This window comes from Coloeus monedula (genome assembly GCF_965178545.1).
Source record: "Coloeus monedula genome assembly, chromosome: 1".
Classification (NCBI taxonomy): Eukaryota; Metazoa; Chordata; class Aves; order Passeriformes; family Corvidae; genus Coloeus; species Coloeus monedula.
The window spans coordinates 64,780,083-64,799,423 of record NC_138781.1 but is presented as its reverse complement, the minus strand read 5'-3'; the positions used below and the strand labels follow the sequence as shown (position 1 = coordinate 64,799,423).

Genomic DNA, 19,341 nt, shown 5'->3' with positions numbered 1-19,341 from the left:
TCCATAAGTGATTTTTGCAGTACAGTCATTTCTATGTGTTTTTTATTCAAGCCTTTCTGACTCACTTTCATCTAGTAACATCAAACTGGCCTTATTACCACTAAAATAAAACTTTAACAAGCCAAGTCTTTACAGAAACTTTCAAAGAAGGCACCATCCAAAGCAAACTTGATCCAACCTTGGTAACCTGCAGCACATAAAGATAGCAAAGAATCTGTAGATCCATAAATTCTCAGAAGCTACCTGCTAGGTCTTAGGCATGTTGCCTACTAATGTGCTTTCAGTCCACTAAGGAAATTAGCAGCTCTGGATTCTGACCAGACACAGGGAGGGTTAAAAAAAAATTAAATGCACCAGACACCACTAGCTAACAATGTGTTTGGTTTTACTTAATGACACCTGCCATGACATTACACACACTAAATGAAGAGAGGATAAGGAAAGTCAACACAGACTTTCTCAGTTAAGTGTTGTAGTTAGCCAAGATATTTCAATTTCCAGCAGAAGAGAATACATGCCCTTGCCTGCACAGCTTTAGTATGGTGGCTCATTCTGGACTGCAGAAGAAAGTGTGTAGGCTTTATGCCATAGTGTAAACATATGTATCCCAATGCTTTAACTGGTTTCACTGCTGTGGAGGCAGTCTTTGGCATGGAAGCACAATGGACATTTGAGGGACAGTGACTTCCTAAAGTGCTATGGTAGTGAGACTCATTTGACCTTATCTGCCTTAAATAGGTGTGGATGCAATATTTTTAAGAGTTAAATCTGAGCAACATAGAAGATAAACACAGCAGTATTGAACTGTACCTAGAAACTCACGGAAACAGAGCATAGAACTGGCATGAAATAACATTCACATTCCAACTAATTTAACTTGACCAATCAAGCTAAATTACAAGAAAAATAACAGAAGAAAACAAGATGAATAAAACAACTCCCATCAGTGCAAGTATAATATTTTTTATAGTAACTGAAAATTTCAAGATAGCTGAGCATATTACTAGAATGTTATTACTATTACAGACAAAAATAAAAAGCCATGTTTTTGGCTAATCATTGGAAAGCAAAATGCATTCTTCACTTAATCTCCTTTCAAGCTACACTACATAAGAATGGACTTCTCAAACAAGTTAAAAATCAACATTGATCCAGTGAAGACCTTTCACAAAGTAATTTAAAATGCAGTATGGTTCCCTCTGCATGCAGAGTCAAAGGTAGCCTTTAAAATGTGAATATGACCATTGACTGTGCGTTTCAGAATGCACAGCAGACCTACGACAGGACTGTAGGGAGGAAACTGAAGGCCACAATCTCCCACCAAACACTACATTGCTCTTTACATAAAAAAAGTGTGATACCTTCTACTGAGATCTTATTGACCTACTTGTTATGCATAAATTAGCATTCTCTATTTTAAGTACACCTTCTTCACTGAGAAAGGGGTTTACTTAGCAAATTTTTTATTTTTCATATTTAGGGAAAGAGACTGTTTATCTGAAGATACATACAGGGAAGAAAACAGAAAAAGGGAGAAACCAGAGGTCTTAATAGTCCAAAGCCTGTAAATGCTGCACATGCTTAACTTCACCTTCTTGAACAGTTTCAGTGCTAGCAGTGAATCTGAAATAGTGAACTAAAGCCTACATTAAAGTACTTGGTGGGTCAGGGTGTAATTTAAAGTCCCCTGGAGTCATTGGGAACCTTTTCACTGAAATTTATGCAGTTCAGCCACCCCTCCACCTACGACTGTACAAATTGCCCATTACATATGCACCAAAGTTACCACAAACTGTGCTCTCTCAGTCAGAATAAATCAGGATAAATCAGGATTTTGCACTGAAAGCAAAACAGGTATGTTGATGGAGACCTACCTATCCTTGCAGAAATTATCAGACTCAAGTCAGCAGTGACCTTGTATACTGACGGGAAAGCAGTCAGATTTCCCATCTTAGTTTTTAGCTTTTCATCACTCACCTTTTAAATAACCAAAATATTGTGAGTCAGAGCTTCCTGTATGGAATGCATTGGATGGATAGTCAAGACAGATGTGGGACTGTGCTGCTCTTCTTGTTGTTCAGAAGTCAAGAGTTCAGCCTTTGGACATTGTGTTGGCTCACAGGAAGTTGTCCCTCACACTTGTGATTCGTGTAAAAGCTCAGGGCATCTCAAATCCAGAGAAACAGCTCTGGATGTATCTCCAGGCCTGAGTGCCTGAGGTCTATCACCTCTTTGTAACACAGCTATCATAAGGATATCAAGGATCATAACAGAGAACAAGAGGCACGTCAAAAATTCATTTTGGAAGCCACCAGCCAGCTGTAGCCCAGTGTAACTAAACATGGATACTGTAATGAACTACAGAACCAATGTTCCTACATTACTTTAGGCCTGTCTACACACCTCAAAAAACAACAGCACAACTTGAACTTTGACTGGAGAAGCAGTCCTATTCCTTAAGGTAATTTTCATAATCAAGTGAGTTCTAGAAGAGGGAGCTTTTCCAGTCACTGTCCCAGTCCTCCTATAGCCAGAACGAATCATAATAAGGTTTGTAATTTTGTCTTTTGAATGGTTGAAAGAAAACAGGAAGTAACCTTCCTTTTTGTATTGCTGGCTGCATCTTTTAAGCAAAGGTGATGCTTTTGCAGTTTCATGGTTGAAAGCGCATTAGTTAAAATAACTAGTTTTCAAACTATACCTTCATGAATGTGAGAAAAATACTTTGCTTGTCATGGACTAGCAATAAAAAGACCCACTGACAAAAGACTTGTATATGTACATTGAAAAGCACAGTCAACCAAAGGCACATGGAAAAACCAAAGCAATTCTCAGCTTCTTGCTGGAAACATGGGCCCAGCTCGCCTTCTGGAAACCTCCTGACTTAACTGACAGGTTGATGAGGAACAGAGCCAATTTCATTTTGCATTCAAGAAGTATGATTGCTTGACAGTATTTTTAATCTCAGCAAAAACAGTGTTTAAAAAAGAAAGATGTATTCTAATTACACTCATTACACTATCATTCATTAAGAGCTACATTACCAAATGCCATCATCACTCAAAAGAAGTAAGTCGGGAAATCTTCAGACATTGAAGCATTTGGCTTCTTCTCCTCTAGGGATGCTAATGTAAACCTCTCAGAAGGTTTGTCAATGACTGATACTGAAAAGTGCAGTATCACAAATCATGTAAGGCAAAAATTATTTTGTACCATTAATATGAAACATAATTTTGCTTTATTGAAGTCGTTTGGAAATGTTTACTTGGCTAATGGTCACAGCAGACAAACAATGAGGTAGACAACAAAAATCTTAATGGTCATGAAGAGTGGCATGAATACATCTCACAAATGCAGCAACAGGAACACTTGACTTCGATTGCACCAAAGCTCTCCAGAATAGAGCTCCCCTGCTCCTACTCAGGAATGTTTTGTAGCAGCACTGCACAGATTCCAACAGCAAAACATTTTGTTCCTGAACCAGAAAGTGTTGCTAAGTGACAGCAGCCCTCTTCTCTTCCACATCATTTACAAAACCCAGACTCTTAAAAACAAGCAAATGAATAGTTAAGGTTCAACTGTCTTACACCTCCCACATAGTTCCCACATTCCCACAAAATGCACTGTTGTTCCTGAAGGCAAAAAGTCTTTATCCCTACAACATTTAAACTCCGACAATTTTATGAGATGGGTGCATTATATTTTGGGGGTTTTTTTTACAACACATCCAGCACCTGAATCAAAAAAGTCTAATTTTTCATAACATCACAGCACCCAGAAGTCTAACTAGAATGAATGGAAGCTAAAGAACTGGAAGTGTAGAAAAAACAGCTTTTCAAACTCCCTTCATTGGTTTCATTCTGTAGTAACTGGAAGCATACTTAATTCCTTAATCACAATACAGCCTTGATAGAGAAGCCAACATCTTTGAGCACTGCCCTCTGGGGCCCCCAGCATAAGAGGGACATAGACATCTCCTATGAAGGCAGACTCAGAGACTTGGGGGCGTTCAGTCTGGAGAACAGAAGGCTGCAGAGAGACCTTATAGCACCTTCCAGAGCCTAAAGGGGGCCTTTGTGAAATCTGGAGAGGGTTTTTTTACCAGGACATGTAGTGACAGGACCAGGGGAAATGACTTCAAACTGACAGAGGGCAGGGTTATATTGGCTGTTAGGAAGAAGTTCTTTGCTGTGAGGGTGCTGACAAACTGGAACAGGTTGCCCACAGAAGCTGTGGATGCCCCATCCTTGGAAGTGCTCCAGACCAGGATAATGAGGCTCTGAGCAATCTGCTCTAGTGAAAGGTGTCCCTGCCTGTGGTGGAAGGGTTGAAATGAGATGATGTTTAAGGAACTTTTCAACCCAAACCATTCAGTGATTTTATGATCTGATCAGATCTTTACTTTTCTAATATGTACCTGTCAAAAATACTTTTTTCCATCTACTTCAGTGACATTTATAATTATTTTCCCCACAACATTTTGCATGCGTTCACTAAAATTTTTCTAGACTTCACTTCCTACAATACAGTATGATCTGCTGAGCATCCCTGTAGATAGTGAGAAAATTGTTAAGCATTTAAAAATAAGTCCTACTGAGACTGCAAAAATACAGAAATAATTTTTTCCAGAAAGACGTTCTTCCAAAAATGCCCTGTAATTCATTAAAAATGCCCTGTAAGTTAAGCAATTTGATAAACTGCCTGCTCTAAGATTGCTGAAATTTTTGAAAACAAGGTTACACAGAGGAAACTTTTTTCAAAGTAATATCAAAACTAGTTTTACAAGAGATTTGCATTTGCAGGCTTCACTCAGAAGTGAAGGCCCTTCAACTGTTGGCCACACAGGCCTCTAAAGACAAGATCAGGCATTGCTACTTCAGAAATCACAGTCACCCAATGCAGAAACCAAGGAAAGATCTCCATTCTCATTCTGAACTGCAAGGAACCAATCAGAGTAAGTTTCCCTATCTCACACAGACAAACAATAACATTAAGTGTAAATAAGTACAGCTGAAAGAAGAACATGCAGTGGAAAATATTATCTGCTGGCTTGTCAGCACTCAAAATTCATAAGACTTAACTTACTGCTGCATCATTTGTAGTGAAATTTGAGCATAAGAAGTTCTGCATGTGTTCTTTCCAAATGCCATTTTGAAATCCTTACTGATGTAGTGCAAAATGCTTCCTCATGAAAAGTTGTAGCCTTTTTAATCAAAGAATGCCTCTTCAAGCCATCAGCCTGCTTTAATGTTGAATGAACGTAAACTTTAACATTTTGCCTTGGGCAATAGGGAAGAGAAACATTTTATTCTGCTCATTGAGGTGAATCTTGGGTCTTTAAAGCAAAATGTATACTCCATAAAGAAAACTGCAAATGAAAGGTGCAAATTTTCTGCTACTGATGATATACTCCAGCTCCAGCTCACCTAGGGGAGATACACAGTCTCACATCACATCACAGCCCAGGAAATGGGAAATAATGAGTGGAGGACTGCATTAATCAGTGGACATGTCTGTAAAAATGGAAAGCAAATGGATAATGAAAGAACCAAGAATGTGAACATCCACAGAAAAAACCCAAATCAGTGCCTGTTAGACGAATTTATCATCCACTAATTTTTCCAAATAAACACAGGAGAGAAGCAGATGGGATGATGAATCTGAAGGGGGAAAATAACTCAAAGAACAAACCAAAACCAAAACACAAACAGACTCTTTCTACATCACACCTCAACAGGCAGTATCGTATATCCCATGGCAAAGCAGGCTGTCACAACAACGTGCCTGAATTCCTTATGGTATGGGGTCATGCACTGGATAACTTTGGATCTCATAACTCTCATGCTTACTCCACCTCCCAAGGGCTCAGCATGGGAGAAGAACAACCATGCTTATGGAAATGGATAAACCAGTGCAAACTTGCAGCGTTATTTCAGTATTATCATTACAAACTGCTGCTTTTGTGTTTTATAACTGACATAGAATGAAAGAAAAAGGAGTAGTTTTTTCTGAAAGCTTTAAAAGTTAGAAATGTTCCTCTTGGAGTTACTTTGAATATATTTGCATTATTACCAGCAAATTCAAAGTAACACACTTAATTACCATCTCCAGTAAGAAACTACTATTGTTTTGCTGCCTCCTTGTCAAGAACTGCAACAAAACCACCTTGTTCCCTTGCTATTTGCACAATTGATTTCATAGTCTGTCATCAGTCCCCATGAATGTTGACACAGTGATGCAAACAACCAACTTGGAGTAAACTGCATGTCAAAAGAAGAAACTAATAATTTTGTATTTGGGAGCTGAAGTCTTGGTATAGAATATAGAACACAAAGGTCTGGTTTGGTTTAAGGCAAAATACTCATTTTTTTTCTGCCTTGATGTTCAATTACAACTGTCAGCTAGTCTGGAGTAAAGCAAACCCTGTTCTTTTAATTTGTTTTCAGCTGGCAGACAGCATTTTACAGAGCAGGACATAAGCAAGAGTCTAGCCAGTGTAACACTAGGTTTAGTTAATGGCTAATCTGGCATTTGTTCAACTGCGTACTTCAAACAGCAAGACAGAGAAGGTGCATAAAAAGAAAAAAATATGAAGCTCTATCTTCACCACCTCATTTATGTGGCTGATGGAAATGATAGCCTATCAGAAGTGTCAGCATTCTAGTGAAAGCTGGCATGTAAATATTTATGCATTGTGCAAGATAGTCAAGCCCTGGCTGGCTGTCCTTTCCCATATTTCTAGCCATAACAGAAACTGCAGTGCAGAAGAGAAAAAGCTAAAAAGCTTTATATCACAGAATTTAAAACAATTTTAAATGGTCATTAATAAGAACCTGAACATGTAAAATGCTAAATGTTTCTAAGGTTTGAGTGATCTTAGTCATCTGGGAATAAAAAAGTACTCTGTACTACTCAGAAGGACAGGGCTTCTTGCCAGATTACCAAGGAAATTCTACATGAAGTTTTAACATGATATATAAACCATGGCTTGTGTTGCAATTAATTCTGGTGCTTTGTTTGGCTTTTATGGAAACCTGAAAATTAGATTATTCATACTGTGTGTGACTGATTTTTTAATAGTTTTTTCCCCGTCAAATACACCTGATTCCAGTTCCTTGTCCAGATAGCAAAATCTGTTGATAGCAAGTGAAAAATATTTCCATCTGAAGAAGACGAATGGACCTTGGTACATGAGCTTAGAAGTATCCAGCAGGTTCCTAGCATTGCAAGCTTGCCAGCACATCTGATTCTCACTGGCAACTGTGTGAACAGTTCCACTGCCAAACAGAGAAGTGGTAGTAGACAGTTTTTCTCCTCCCTAGGGATGGTCACCATCCGCTGGCTGAGGCAAACTGGTGAGACACACAGCACTACTGCCTGTGCTGTAGGTTCTCTGTGGAGAAGTAATGTGAATTGTAGTCAGCCTCAAAACTAAGGCCTGACAGCCCAATTTACACAGCCAAATGTTCTACACTACCCAGAGGAATTCTTTACACACCTTCAGAGGCCAATAAACAGGCTAATCATTTCTGAATTTGATTATTACACTGTCAAGACCAGAGCAGGATGTGCTTCGGGATGTCATGAGAAACGAAGATTAAGACAACAGCCGGCATGTTCTTCCCCAATGTCAGTGCTATCAGTATAACGCCACACATCCTAATTACCACGACACCTCACCAGGACAACCACAATTAACAGGGCTGATGAGCCCAATGGCGTTCAGCATATAAGTCTCTGAGGCTGGGGCAGGTATTTGCTGTGAAAAGACACAGCTGTAGCATTCCTTTTATCAGGGACCATGTCCTTGTTGCCTCTGTCACCCGATTCATGTGTCTTCAAGAACAATGTCTACAAAATAGCTGAGCAACATTCCTTACCATTAAAGTAAATAAATAATGAGAATGATCTTTCTTAGCAACAGGAGTCTAAGACAAAATCCATGTTTTTTCCAGATGGTATTGTGTCATTCTTCAAAATGCCTAGTAAGTTCATAAAACATCTATTTTCCCTCAGGTATTTTATTTTTAAAGCCGAATACAAGCTAAAGGTGTATATGTCTAGTATCCTTTAACACAATACAATTAAATTGAAAAAAATCAGCCAACTAAATAGTAGGTACTATTTAGAAAGCAATTAAATAGTGTCATAAGCTGTAGCCCCTAAACTTTTTAGTTTGTTGCTGTGCTGAACTTTCTCCTGTTTGTGAATACCTCTCTTCTGCTGGGAAGGACTCAACTCTGGACAAATACTCCAGATGCAACCTCAGAGATGTTGAGTCTAGAAAGATAATCTGTGACCTTGATGTGCTGGCTGTGCTTTTATTAGCCCAGTCTGCACAGTCCACCTCCTCCCCACAGGGAGCACTGCTGACTCAATTTGCCAGCCACAGGAGCTGCATGGCCCCTTTCTGCAGCTCCTTTCTAGCCCACCTGTGTCAAGACTGTACTGAGACAGTTACTGCATTACAGGTGCCCAGTTTTGTACCTCTCTTTCTTGTTGAATTTCATGAGGCTCAAGTCACCCTATTCCTTCAAGCTGTTGAGATTGCTCTGAAAGACAGCCCTGCATACCACCTGATAATGACAGCTGGGCCTGAATAAGGCTGTGTCCCATGCCATCATCTATGTTACCCATGAGCATACTGTAATGTCTCAGACCCACTATCAAACCCTGAGGACCACCATCTGTAAATAGGTGCCAGTTAAATCTCAACCAGCTGACCTTTTAAATCCCACCAAACCAGCCAGTTTTTCACCTACCTTTCAGCCCACAAATCCAGTCCCCGCCCTCATTAAGGACACCTTCCTCCCCATATCTACCACCCTTCTTGCAATTTCTCCTACAAATACGGAAGTCTATATTGAAGGCAAGATAAAGGACAACAACTGCTCTCCCTTCCCCCACAGAGCCAGTTATTTCATCCCTGAGGCAGTGAGATTGGTCAAGTATGATCTGTCCATAGTAAATCCATGTTGGTTATTCCCAGTCACACGCACCAGTTTCCATTTCTCAACAAGCTTTGGCTCTCAGTTCCATTTCTGCATATCCAGGCAATGTCTCCATACTACTCTTTAGGAGTCTATCCCCTCTTCCACCACTTTTAGTGTGAGGTCAGTCCTCTGTTCAAACTGGCCTCCTGCTATGCCTGTTTGTTTCCTTGCACAGTGGGGATAGTTCTTGTGGTCTGAGGAAGATCCTCTTGGAAATCAACCAGATCTCCTCAATTCCTCCACACTTCAGGGCAGCCTCACACAGGATCATGCTGCCAGTTTCCCAACCAAGCCAAAGGCAACTCTCTTAACTTCTAGGATTTTTGTTATTTTCCATCCCCACTTTATTCAGGGGCTTAAACTCTTACCATCTCATGGCCAGTGCAACTAAGGCTGCCACTATCACATCCCCAGCTTCTAGTTTCTATTTATTCTTGAGAAGCAAATCCAGCAGAATGCTTACCTAACCATGTCTCACACTATCTACATCAAAAACCTGTCTCCAACACACTCCAGAAATCTCCTGGATTGTTTATGCTCCATGGGGTTGCCCTGGTAATTGAAGTGTATACACACTATTATCTTTAACTCCTCCCATTTTTTACAGTCTCACATTAACCAGTCCTCAGCACTGCTGACCACCAGTAAGTCATAAAAATGCCCAAGAATTCCTGATGTTACTGGCATGAGTTTTAGCCTGAGAAACCTTCTGGATAAACTGTGATTCCTTACATCAAAGCATGGATCAGAAATATTATTTTGTGGCCAAGGTGACTGGCCCCAGGCCATCATCAGTAGACACCAAAAGCACAGTGCAAGAGCTTGTGGACTGGAAACAAAGTTGAACAAGCTGGCAAATTCCTACAAACACATAAGATGAAAAAGAGGACTATTTTGTGAGCAATTCATTAGCAGAAAAAACCCTATGTACTTTTTCAGCAAATAGTTTAAGCAGTTCTACCCTTCTTCCTTGGAATAAACTTCAATTTACCTATTCCCTGTATTATTTCAGTCCACAGGAATACAAATCAAAGCACAAAAAGGGAGATATAATCTTACGTTTAGTTATCAAGACCTATTTATTGCACATAAATCTTAGGATTAAAAAATTGGCCAATGAGGCACCATGTTGCTCCAACAGAACAAAGTACTTTAAACAAAAATCAGATAAATCCTCACCTGTTGTGGTCCAGGACTGGAGGAATATTGCTCTATCAGTATAAAGAGACTGAAATTCAGGTGAACCTATTTGGTTGGATATAACAGTAGGGAGTCCTCATTCTCTAAGGCTCTATAAGGGCTCTCAGAGCAGTTCTGAAGCTGATGAAAAGGTAACTGACATTTGACATGCTAACACAGAAAGGAAGATTTGCTAAAGCTGCCATAAAAGAAGCAGTATCATTGAGCTTACAGTCATCCCCACAGAATTATGCTGTACACTGAGGAAAGAAAAACAACACACAATCGGTAATCCTAAAAAAAAAAAAAAAAAGTCCTTTATTTAAAGCTCAATCACTACCTGGTCCAGTGGAACTTCCACAAGAGTATCTTCATCTTCTTGTACTTCAACAGCCCCCCACATTTCAGACCCCTCTTCTCTGGCTTTGTAAATATCTTCACCTATAATGGGAAAGATAGAGTGGAAGGAAGTGAAGTCCAATGGTGACACAGTGTGGCTCAACTTCTGAACTACACATTCAATTTCGCTTCTGAGAACAGCTTTCTGAGCTGACCCATCATTCCCCACGCAGTTCTTTCAAGGAAGTCTTCAGTCTCCCATTATTGTCAATTTGGTTTTGTTTCCTTTTAACAACAAATACTTGTACAACAAATACACCACTTGGGGAAGGGGGGAGAAAAGGCAAAGGGAACTAGATGAAGTCCTGGATTTGAAGCTCCTTCATTTCAGGCGAAGGTCCAGAGTGAATCTGAACTTAATACAGCAACATAATACTTCTGTTTCTACAGTGAAATATAGTATCCTTTAGTAATTAGTATTATTGATGCCTTAAGTTTTAACTTTCATATTTTTCAAATCCTGTACTGTTTAGTGTGTAACTCTGAAGTTTCTTGTAGCCTGTTAACTTCTGCTCTCCTGTGCTAGGTAGACATAACAAAGCCTCTCCAGGCCTGCTCTCCAAGGACACCCAGACTGTCCTGGGCCCAAAAGTATAAACCAAAAACCTCTGAGAGGGGGGCAAGCTGAGGGGAATTACATCATTAAACTGAAGCTTTAATTGGAGAATTAACCCTGATATTCAAATGAACCAAACCTATAAAAGTGTGAAGAACTCTTGACCAGTCGTCCATCTTGGGGTCCATCTTGGGGTCCATCTTGGGGTCCATCTTGGCAATAGCCTCTAGTCCCCAAGGTGTACCTCTGAAGGCTTTTCAAATGAATACCTACCTTTATTCCCTTACTCCTGTCTAGTCTCTGTTTTTAGGTGGCCTCTCAAGGCATCATTATAACATGCATCTACCAAAAATTTCAGTCTCTGAATCAAAAACAAACATGCTGAACCAGGTCAGTTGGATTAGTTCTACTTCCCACCTCTGGGCGCATGCAAGTAGAATTATGGCTGAAACTCCACATCTGCATTAAAAAAGTACATGCTCCTGGCCAACAAGGATTAATGGTTACATTGGTATTCAATTTTGCAAAGATTTTACACCATTTCGTTTAAGCCATTTCTTTCCCCTAAGTGTAAGTAGTAACTAGGGGTCTTTCAGTATCACCTAATTAGGAAAGTGAAGATAGGTACACACAGAAAACAATTTCCAAGTGACACACAATCCTCTCTATTTTCCCCTGAACCGAAAACAGCCCAGAAACTAAAAGCACAGGTTACTCCAAATCATCTCTCTCCATTGATCTAGGAAAGATGAAGATGTGTCCATATCCAACATAATATGTAACTACAGTAAGAAAGAGGAAAAAATATTTCCACTGTTTCTGACTGCCTCTTAGGTCTTCACAAAAGGATCTGAACTTGGTAATATCAACTGACTACGTTAATTGATCTACATTGCTGGACGCTGTTAAATGAACAGGTTTAGTGTAGGACAGAACCATTTCGGTGGAAAAATAGCGAAAAAAAAACCCAAGACCTAGAGAAATCCAGAGTCCATCTGCATAAAAAGTCAACACTGACTGCTCTGGAAGTCAAGTTTCCTAGTTACTTTCTCATCACTATGAGAGTCAAGGGAAGAGTTTGCCCTAGGAACAAATCCTGAGGCACCACACCACTGCGAATGGGTGACTGGAGGGGAGGTGCCACATGGCCTAGAAGTTCCCTGACAGCCACTGCCCAGAGGACCAGAAATGAAGGCCGTTCTCACAGTCTGAAACAAAGAGGCAGAAATGGGGGTGTCTGTGGCACATCACAATGAAATTCCAAAGTGGTTCCGCTGGGTGCATCTTAAGAGAGATTTCCTGATGGACAGAGCAGCTTGATCACCCAGGCATCACTCCTGCTGGAGCCTCCGCACCCTGCCAAAAGATCTGTACTACTCATCCTCTGAAGGTATCCCTCTCGGAAATACCAGAGGGCTCTTAGCATCATTGGTTGGATTCTTATCCTAAACATCTCACACATCTTTTTCAAGATCTCATCTTCACACTTCACATGAAAATAATAATTTTCTTTTTTAATTTCCTTTTTCCTGGGGTTTATTAAATGTAATGCATGTGCATGTATGTTCCACTGAAACCAACTAAGGACATTCAATACTTGCTGGCAGTATGATTAATCTTAGACAATCTACCTGTATATATCTTATTACAAATCTACCTGTATATATCTTCTTTGACAAGACTTTGGGTTTTTTGACAAAATCAGCAATAAAAACATGGAGCGGTTGAGAATAACAACAAAATGCATCTGAACAGATGCTACTTGAACTTCAAATGATCAATGCACTTTAAATTTCCCATTTTTCTGAGTTCTCTAAGGGACAGAATGTCCTGTTTCTCTTACCTGGTATGATCATTGTTGCCTCTCATCACAGACATTTGAGTTATAGATTTCCACCATATTCTGAGAGGAGAACAAAATGTGTTCCTTAAAAGCCACCATGAAGACTCTCCTATTTCAAGGCCTTCCCTCAAGTACGTAAGAAAATAACCTTGCCCTAGATTCCTTGGCTCACTGAACTATAAAAAGTCAACTCAGTGTCTGAAAGAACTGCATTTAATATCACCATCCTTCCATTTAGACTCTGTAATAACACCTTTGCCTTCAAGGTCCCCAAGTCTTTCAACCAAAATGGGGACAGTCTAACCTCTAGAGCTAAAAGGATTTTGGTGCAGAGGCAATTTTCATCAGGCTTTACTCCAGCAGGGCAAAAGAAGAAGTACGAGGGAGATGACCGTGTTTGCCCTGGAGGCCAAATCCATTCAAGAGCTGAGGATTCTCAATTTTAAAGCACCTCTTCTTAGAAGAGCAGATCAGCCTCAGGGCTATGCTGAACAACCCAAGGAGACAGACGTACAGTATCTTCAGAAAACTTAATCATGGAATCAGAAGGGAGCAAGAAAGAGGGAAGAAGACTGAGGGAAGATGTTTCAATAAGGAATCATATTTCTCATTTAAAAGAGAGTGCCCAAAAAGGTAGTAACAGCTGCATTTCAATAAGCAAAATCTGAACTCCATGCAATTTCCTCCAAGCCCTTTCTAACAGGTGTTTGCTCAGAAAGCTGGTCATGAATACAAAGATATTAGTTGAAAACAACTCTGCACAACACTGCAGCATCTCTCAGGGATACCACTGTTCATTGTCTCTCACAGAAAGCATTCTCAAGAGAAACAGCATTCCTGTTCTTCCACAGACTGAAAATATTATTTAAGGAAAAGAGAACATTTACAACAAAAGGGAAATAAATTATTTACCTCTGCACAAACATAAGAGAATGGAAGACAAATGCCCAAAATATGTGCACAGTCAAGGAAGGAATTAAAACACTTAGGTCTGAAATGTGCCAAAACAGGTGAAAAAAATGACACTAACTGAAAAATGGGGAAGTTGAAATAACTGAACAAACAAAAAATTCCAAAGTAAATGGCAAGGAATGCAATTGGTCTTACATTAGGACACACACTTTTGTCTTATGAAAAGTGAAAAGAAATACAAAAATTGCAAATTTACATAAAATTAATTTGAATAAATGGAGCATTATGAAAAGAGCTTAAAATGTTAACATTATTAGCATTGCTACTCTACAGCCAGAAGTATTTAGACTTTCTGCATGTGAAGTTACAAATATCTGGAGGAGGGAAGCCGAGTGAAAGGCCAGCACATTACTTGTTTGTGTGATTCTGTGTCAAGATCTTGTCAACGGAGTTTGCAGGCCACATTAATCACAATTATCAGTGCTCTGAGTTACTTCCAAGGAAATGTTTTCAGTTGGGTAACTTTGCCTTGTATTTTATAGATAATACTTCAGAAATGTTTTTTGGTTTAGGGACAAAAAGTATGAAAAAATCTTATTGATGCAATATTTCACATCTCTGTGTCTGAATCATTAGTCAGTTTCTTCACATGTCTCTAAGGAAGAAAAAAAAAAGAAGGCATTTTAGAAAATGCCATCAATTACATGAAGAAACATTTTTTCAAGTCTTCATCCTGTATTGTTATGGGTTTATATTGCAATCTCTACTGAAGCAGAAATATGTGGTGTACCTTGATGAAAAGTCCCAGCACTTCCATTAAATGGAACTTATGACTACTCCAAACAGTTCATACAAATTTATAGATTAAACATGCTCCTCTTTTATGAGCCAACTCTGACTTTCTTGTGCCTTGGGCTACCTGAAAACTGACCACAGACAGGGCCATGGCAACACTGGGGCAGAAGAGCTCTAAAAGGGGGTAAGAAAGGAAGATGTGTCCCTCTGCAGCTTTACTGATAAGTATAAACAGAGGATTTATTTCAGTTAGGTCCTCTGTTCTTCATGCCACAGCAAGTGCAGCTTCTGTCAAGAGGCCAAGCAAAATATTATTGGAAGTTTCCTCATCTTCTGTGAGGATATTTTTCCATGGTGTCCAGACAAAAAGAAGATACTGGAGTTTTTCAAGTTTTGCCAGACACTGCGTGACAATAGACTACCTTGAGCCAAAAATCAGCACTATTTTTCATATCCTTAACAGAGAGAAGTTAGGTAACCTAAACTCCTGGTAAGCTCCTGTTATTTCTGATTATTTTAAAGTAGGGTCATGCTCAGCAATTTAGGTAAAAAGGGGGAAGAAGAACCTGCAGAAGGCCAAAGAACAGATCATTTGAAAGGAGCAGCCAGCTGGAGAGAGAGAATATGCAGAGGCTGGAGGATGTAGACACTGAGGGATGATAAGGGCACAGTGATGTTAGAAAAAATGTGTGGAATGAGGAACTGTATAAGAGCAAATAGAAAGATGAGGAAGTACTGGTGAAAAAAAGGAAAGCAACGGGGTCCAACACACTGACTGGAAGGCATAAAAATGGCTTTTAGGGAGTGGAAGAGTAGAAGCTTGAAAGAATGAGAAGGGAAAAAAACCCAAGTCAGCAGGTACCCAAGCCAATTTAAGCTTCCTAAAGGAATCTTCCTTCAGGAAAAGCTTCAAAGAGGAATGCTGTTCTACTACTACCTACCAGCAATTGAATGTCTATGTTCTGATGTTACCACACATACAGAAGTACAGCAAAAAAAACAGCAATGAAAAAATGCTCATTGTTTTCAGGCAAGTATTTTTACTGATTTCTTGCTCATATTTATTCCTCCAACAAACAATACTTATTAAGGCTCTGGAGAGGGGAAAGAATTCTTATAGAATTTTTTGGTTTCAGGCTGAAGGTATGAATGAAAACTACAACCATAAGTGCTTTCCTATGGAGTTTCTTCAACAGTTGTGCTCTATCACACCTCTTCTCCAGCTCCATAATCCCACAGAGAGAAAGAGTGATGTAATCTCCGAGGGATCCAGATGGCTTAAAGCTCTGAATTCTCTGAAGCCTTGTCAGGATTACCAGGAAAGGGAACATTTGTAGCCTGGTAACAGCTCTACCAAGGAGAGGTAACTAGTGCCTCAAAAAAGCCTGCCCCAAAACTCAATCTGTCCCAAGTAAATTCAAATGATACAGTTGTTGAAACACTGGCACCTACTTTATGGCCAACCTCTACAGCTAGGAGCAATAGAACCACACAAATAGTAAGAACAAGAGAAATTTTTAGCTTAAAAAGCCAGTGAAATTACATGAGCAGTACCAGAACACTTCGTCTTTAGCAATCAGGTCCAGGGGCTATGGGTAAGAGAAAGGCAGTGCGGTCAGGTTTGGATCAGAACCTCAGAAAGGATAATGACTGGAAAACAGCGGGTGAGGTTTCTGATTTTGTACTTGACCAAGGTCTACCTCAAAAAGCAAGCAGCTCGGTACTCAGTTGCTTTCACCAAAGATAGAAGGTGGTTCTGTATTCCTGCAGAGCTTTTCAGCTCTGTGACTTTGTTGAAAACGGACAAATAAAACCAATTCAATTTATGATAATGTTAAGACTGCCTAATGACTTGCACAATGACTCTTAGAAGTCAAAGATCTTCATTTTGAGAGTTACCTACTCTGTCCTGGCCCTTACCCATGCCAGCTCTTGCTGGCTTTGCAGTCCCTGAGAATTCATTTGTGTGAAAGGGATTCCGCTGCCCATTCAGGAGAATTTTCCAGCTATTTTCAAGATCTTTTATACTTCTTAATCTCCTGATAGGTACAGAACAGAGTAGTTACCAGCAAGAGCAAATTTATAAATGCCCAAAAAATTCTGTCTAGCAACATTTCACTGGTCACATTTTACTAGTTGTCTCAACCCAGAAGTGTTCAGTGTATTGTGCATTCAGTTCAGTATGTAGAAAAACAAACCACGAATTGGTGCATGTATGTCTTGGTTTTGAAAGACAGGTGTCTGCTAAGGAAGGCAGAAGCCCCCCTTGAAGTGGCAGATATAACCCCTTTTCCCTCCAAGTTATTATATTTTGAAATCAAGGGCCTTTAGGCAAAGATGTGGGAAATAGGAATAACAGTTCTTTACTATATATATATATATATATATATATATATATATATATGTATATGTATATAACCAGTCAAACAAAACAACAGTAACTATGGCAGTAACAGCAAACAATCACAAACCCAGTCCCAGCCTTCTCGGCTGTCGGGCCCTTTCCCCTCGGGTGCAGTTCCGCTCGCAGCCGGCAGGGGCGCTGGCGGCTCCCGGTGAGCAGGGCAGGTGCGATGGTTCCCCCGCGGCTGCAGGGGGCGCTCCGGAGCGAGCTCGGGGAGCACGCGGCAATGGCGGCCTGGGATCCCGGGAAGAGATGGAACAAAGGCTTCACAAACCCCTGGGCAGCCGATCCCGGACTCTCAGGAACAGCAGGCTGGAAACGGCAGGATAGAGCGGCAGGCTGGAGCAGCAGGCTAGAGCGGCAGGGACGAACGCAAATCCCGGGTGGCAGGCGAGATGTATCCAGATGGGAGAACCCCACGGAGGCCCAGGCAGGCAGGGCGAGCAGGGCTACAGCGTAGCGAAAACTCGAAGCAGCAGCAGCGGGGCAGGGCAGCCACAGGTCGGCCTCCAGCAGGGCAGGAAAAGCGGCTTTTGGGGTCCCGGCGTTGTTTCCAGCAGGAAGAGAAGAACGGCCAAAAAGAAGAAACAGCAGCTCCTTTCTCTGCAGCTTCTCTCTCCGGACGCTCAGAGCGAACTGACCCCACACCCAGGTGTAGACAAAAAAGTAGCCAGGCCCGCCCCACTCCCTTTTTTTGTCTTTCTTAAGTACAGCTATTTGTCCCCTAGCAACATGCATATGGGAGAAAATTCCTTTAACAGAAAAAAAAACCTAAGACTAAACTAAAACCCCAACAATGTATAATCAAGCAAGCCCTGGCTAAAATGCAAAGATCATTTTCTGTTTGATGCCATTCAGTATTTCAGCTGGAATTCTTTTTCTACACTTGGATAAACAAAGTTATATGACTTTATTAAATGCTAATTAAGTTATATATTAAACTAACACATAAGAAATCCGTACTTTTTAAATAATTAAGCACGGGAATAAATGGCTTTTATATAAGCTCCTTTCTTAAACATTAACTGTAAAACATATATTGCAGTGAAAATTACAAAATTTTAGAGATATTAATGCATTTCAAAATTTAAACTGATTGAAGTTTAGTAGTAGAAATTTTAAAAGTCATTGTAATAATAGTCTGCCCTGAATATTTTGTGGAAATTGGAGGCATTTAGTAACTGCAAGCCCTGTATGTAAGGAAGGAAGTCAATGTGACTATAAAAAAAATTAATGTGACTTACAACAGAGGCTGCCTCATAAAACCAGTAAGTAAAATTTAAAACAAAATATAAAAAGAAAAAAGTGGCTCATAAAATTGAATAGTTTGCTCTGATGAATAGGGAGGACATCTGTTTACGCCTGTGCACAACATAACTTTATTTCCTGGTTTTGTGTGTGGTTGTTTTGGGGTTTATTTAATTTAAAAGTATCATTGTTGTACAAGGCCCATTTCCAACAAAAAGCCACTGCCTTTGTGATAGGTTTGCATGTGTGTTCATGGCTGTGACTCCTGTCATCAAAAAGCGATGCAATTGAAAATAACCTGGTAGCAAGACACATATGAAACTGTTGAGAATATTAAAAAAATACATATTTTTCTTCACTTGATACTGTTACAGTCTCAAGCTTTTAAGCAATTGCTTCCTCTCTTTAGAAAATCTTGTATTTCTAATACAATTTGATGCCATTATAGAATGCTGACATCTGATGACCTCTAGAGGTTGTCCTTGTATGCAGCACTCTCCTTTACTGATAGGAAATATGGTAATGCTGGAGCAAAGGAAAAGCTGCAATAAGTCAGTCATCTTTATACATCAACAACTACAAAAACAAAGGACTGAGTGTCATAATACAAGGGCTTTTTCTTCCCTCTCCCTATTTTGGTCCTTCATCTGATTTTCTCTCCATGTTTCTAAGCATCCAATTTATTAATTGATTTAAATTAACAGATCATTAAGACTATTTGCATTTTGAAATTAAGAAAGTAGTTCTCATTCAGCCACACCTTTTTTAATTCCATGCCTGTTCCATAACTCAGCCTTCTCTTGAGTACAGCTGTGCTAGGGGCTAAACTGTCACAAAACAAATGCAAAAGCCCTGAAATGTCTGCCCTGGTCCCATCATTCCAAACTGAGCATCACTACACTTTTACACCCTCCTGCTGGGAATCAAGCAACATGCTTTCCTGATGTTAAGTGTATATATATATATATATATATATATATATATATATATATAAAAATATAATTTTTTTCCC

At 39.9% G+C, this 19,341-nt stretch overlaps 1 protein-coding gene across 1 annotated transcript in view; it reads right to left on the bottom strand.

Moving 5' to 3' along the window:
* The window catches only part of DCDC2 (doublecortin domain containing 2), a gene marked incomplete at its 5' end in the record, with an annotated part of 54,384 nt that overhangs the window by 3,068 nt on the left and 31,975 nt on the right, over nt 1-19,341 (bottom strand). Inside the window, one exon of the mRNA XM_082277249.1 lies at nt 10,513-10,613. Within this exon, the coding sequence (XP_082133375.1) occupies nt 10,513-10,613 (101 nt within the window). The remainder of the gene's footprint in view (nt 1-10,512; nt 10,614-19,341) is intronic.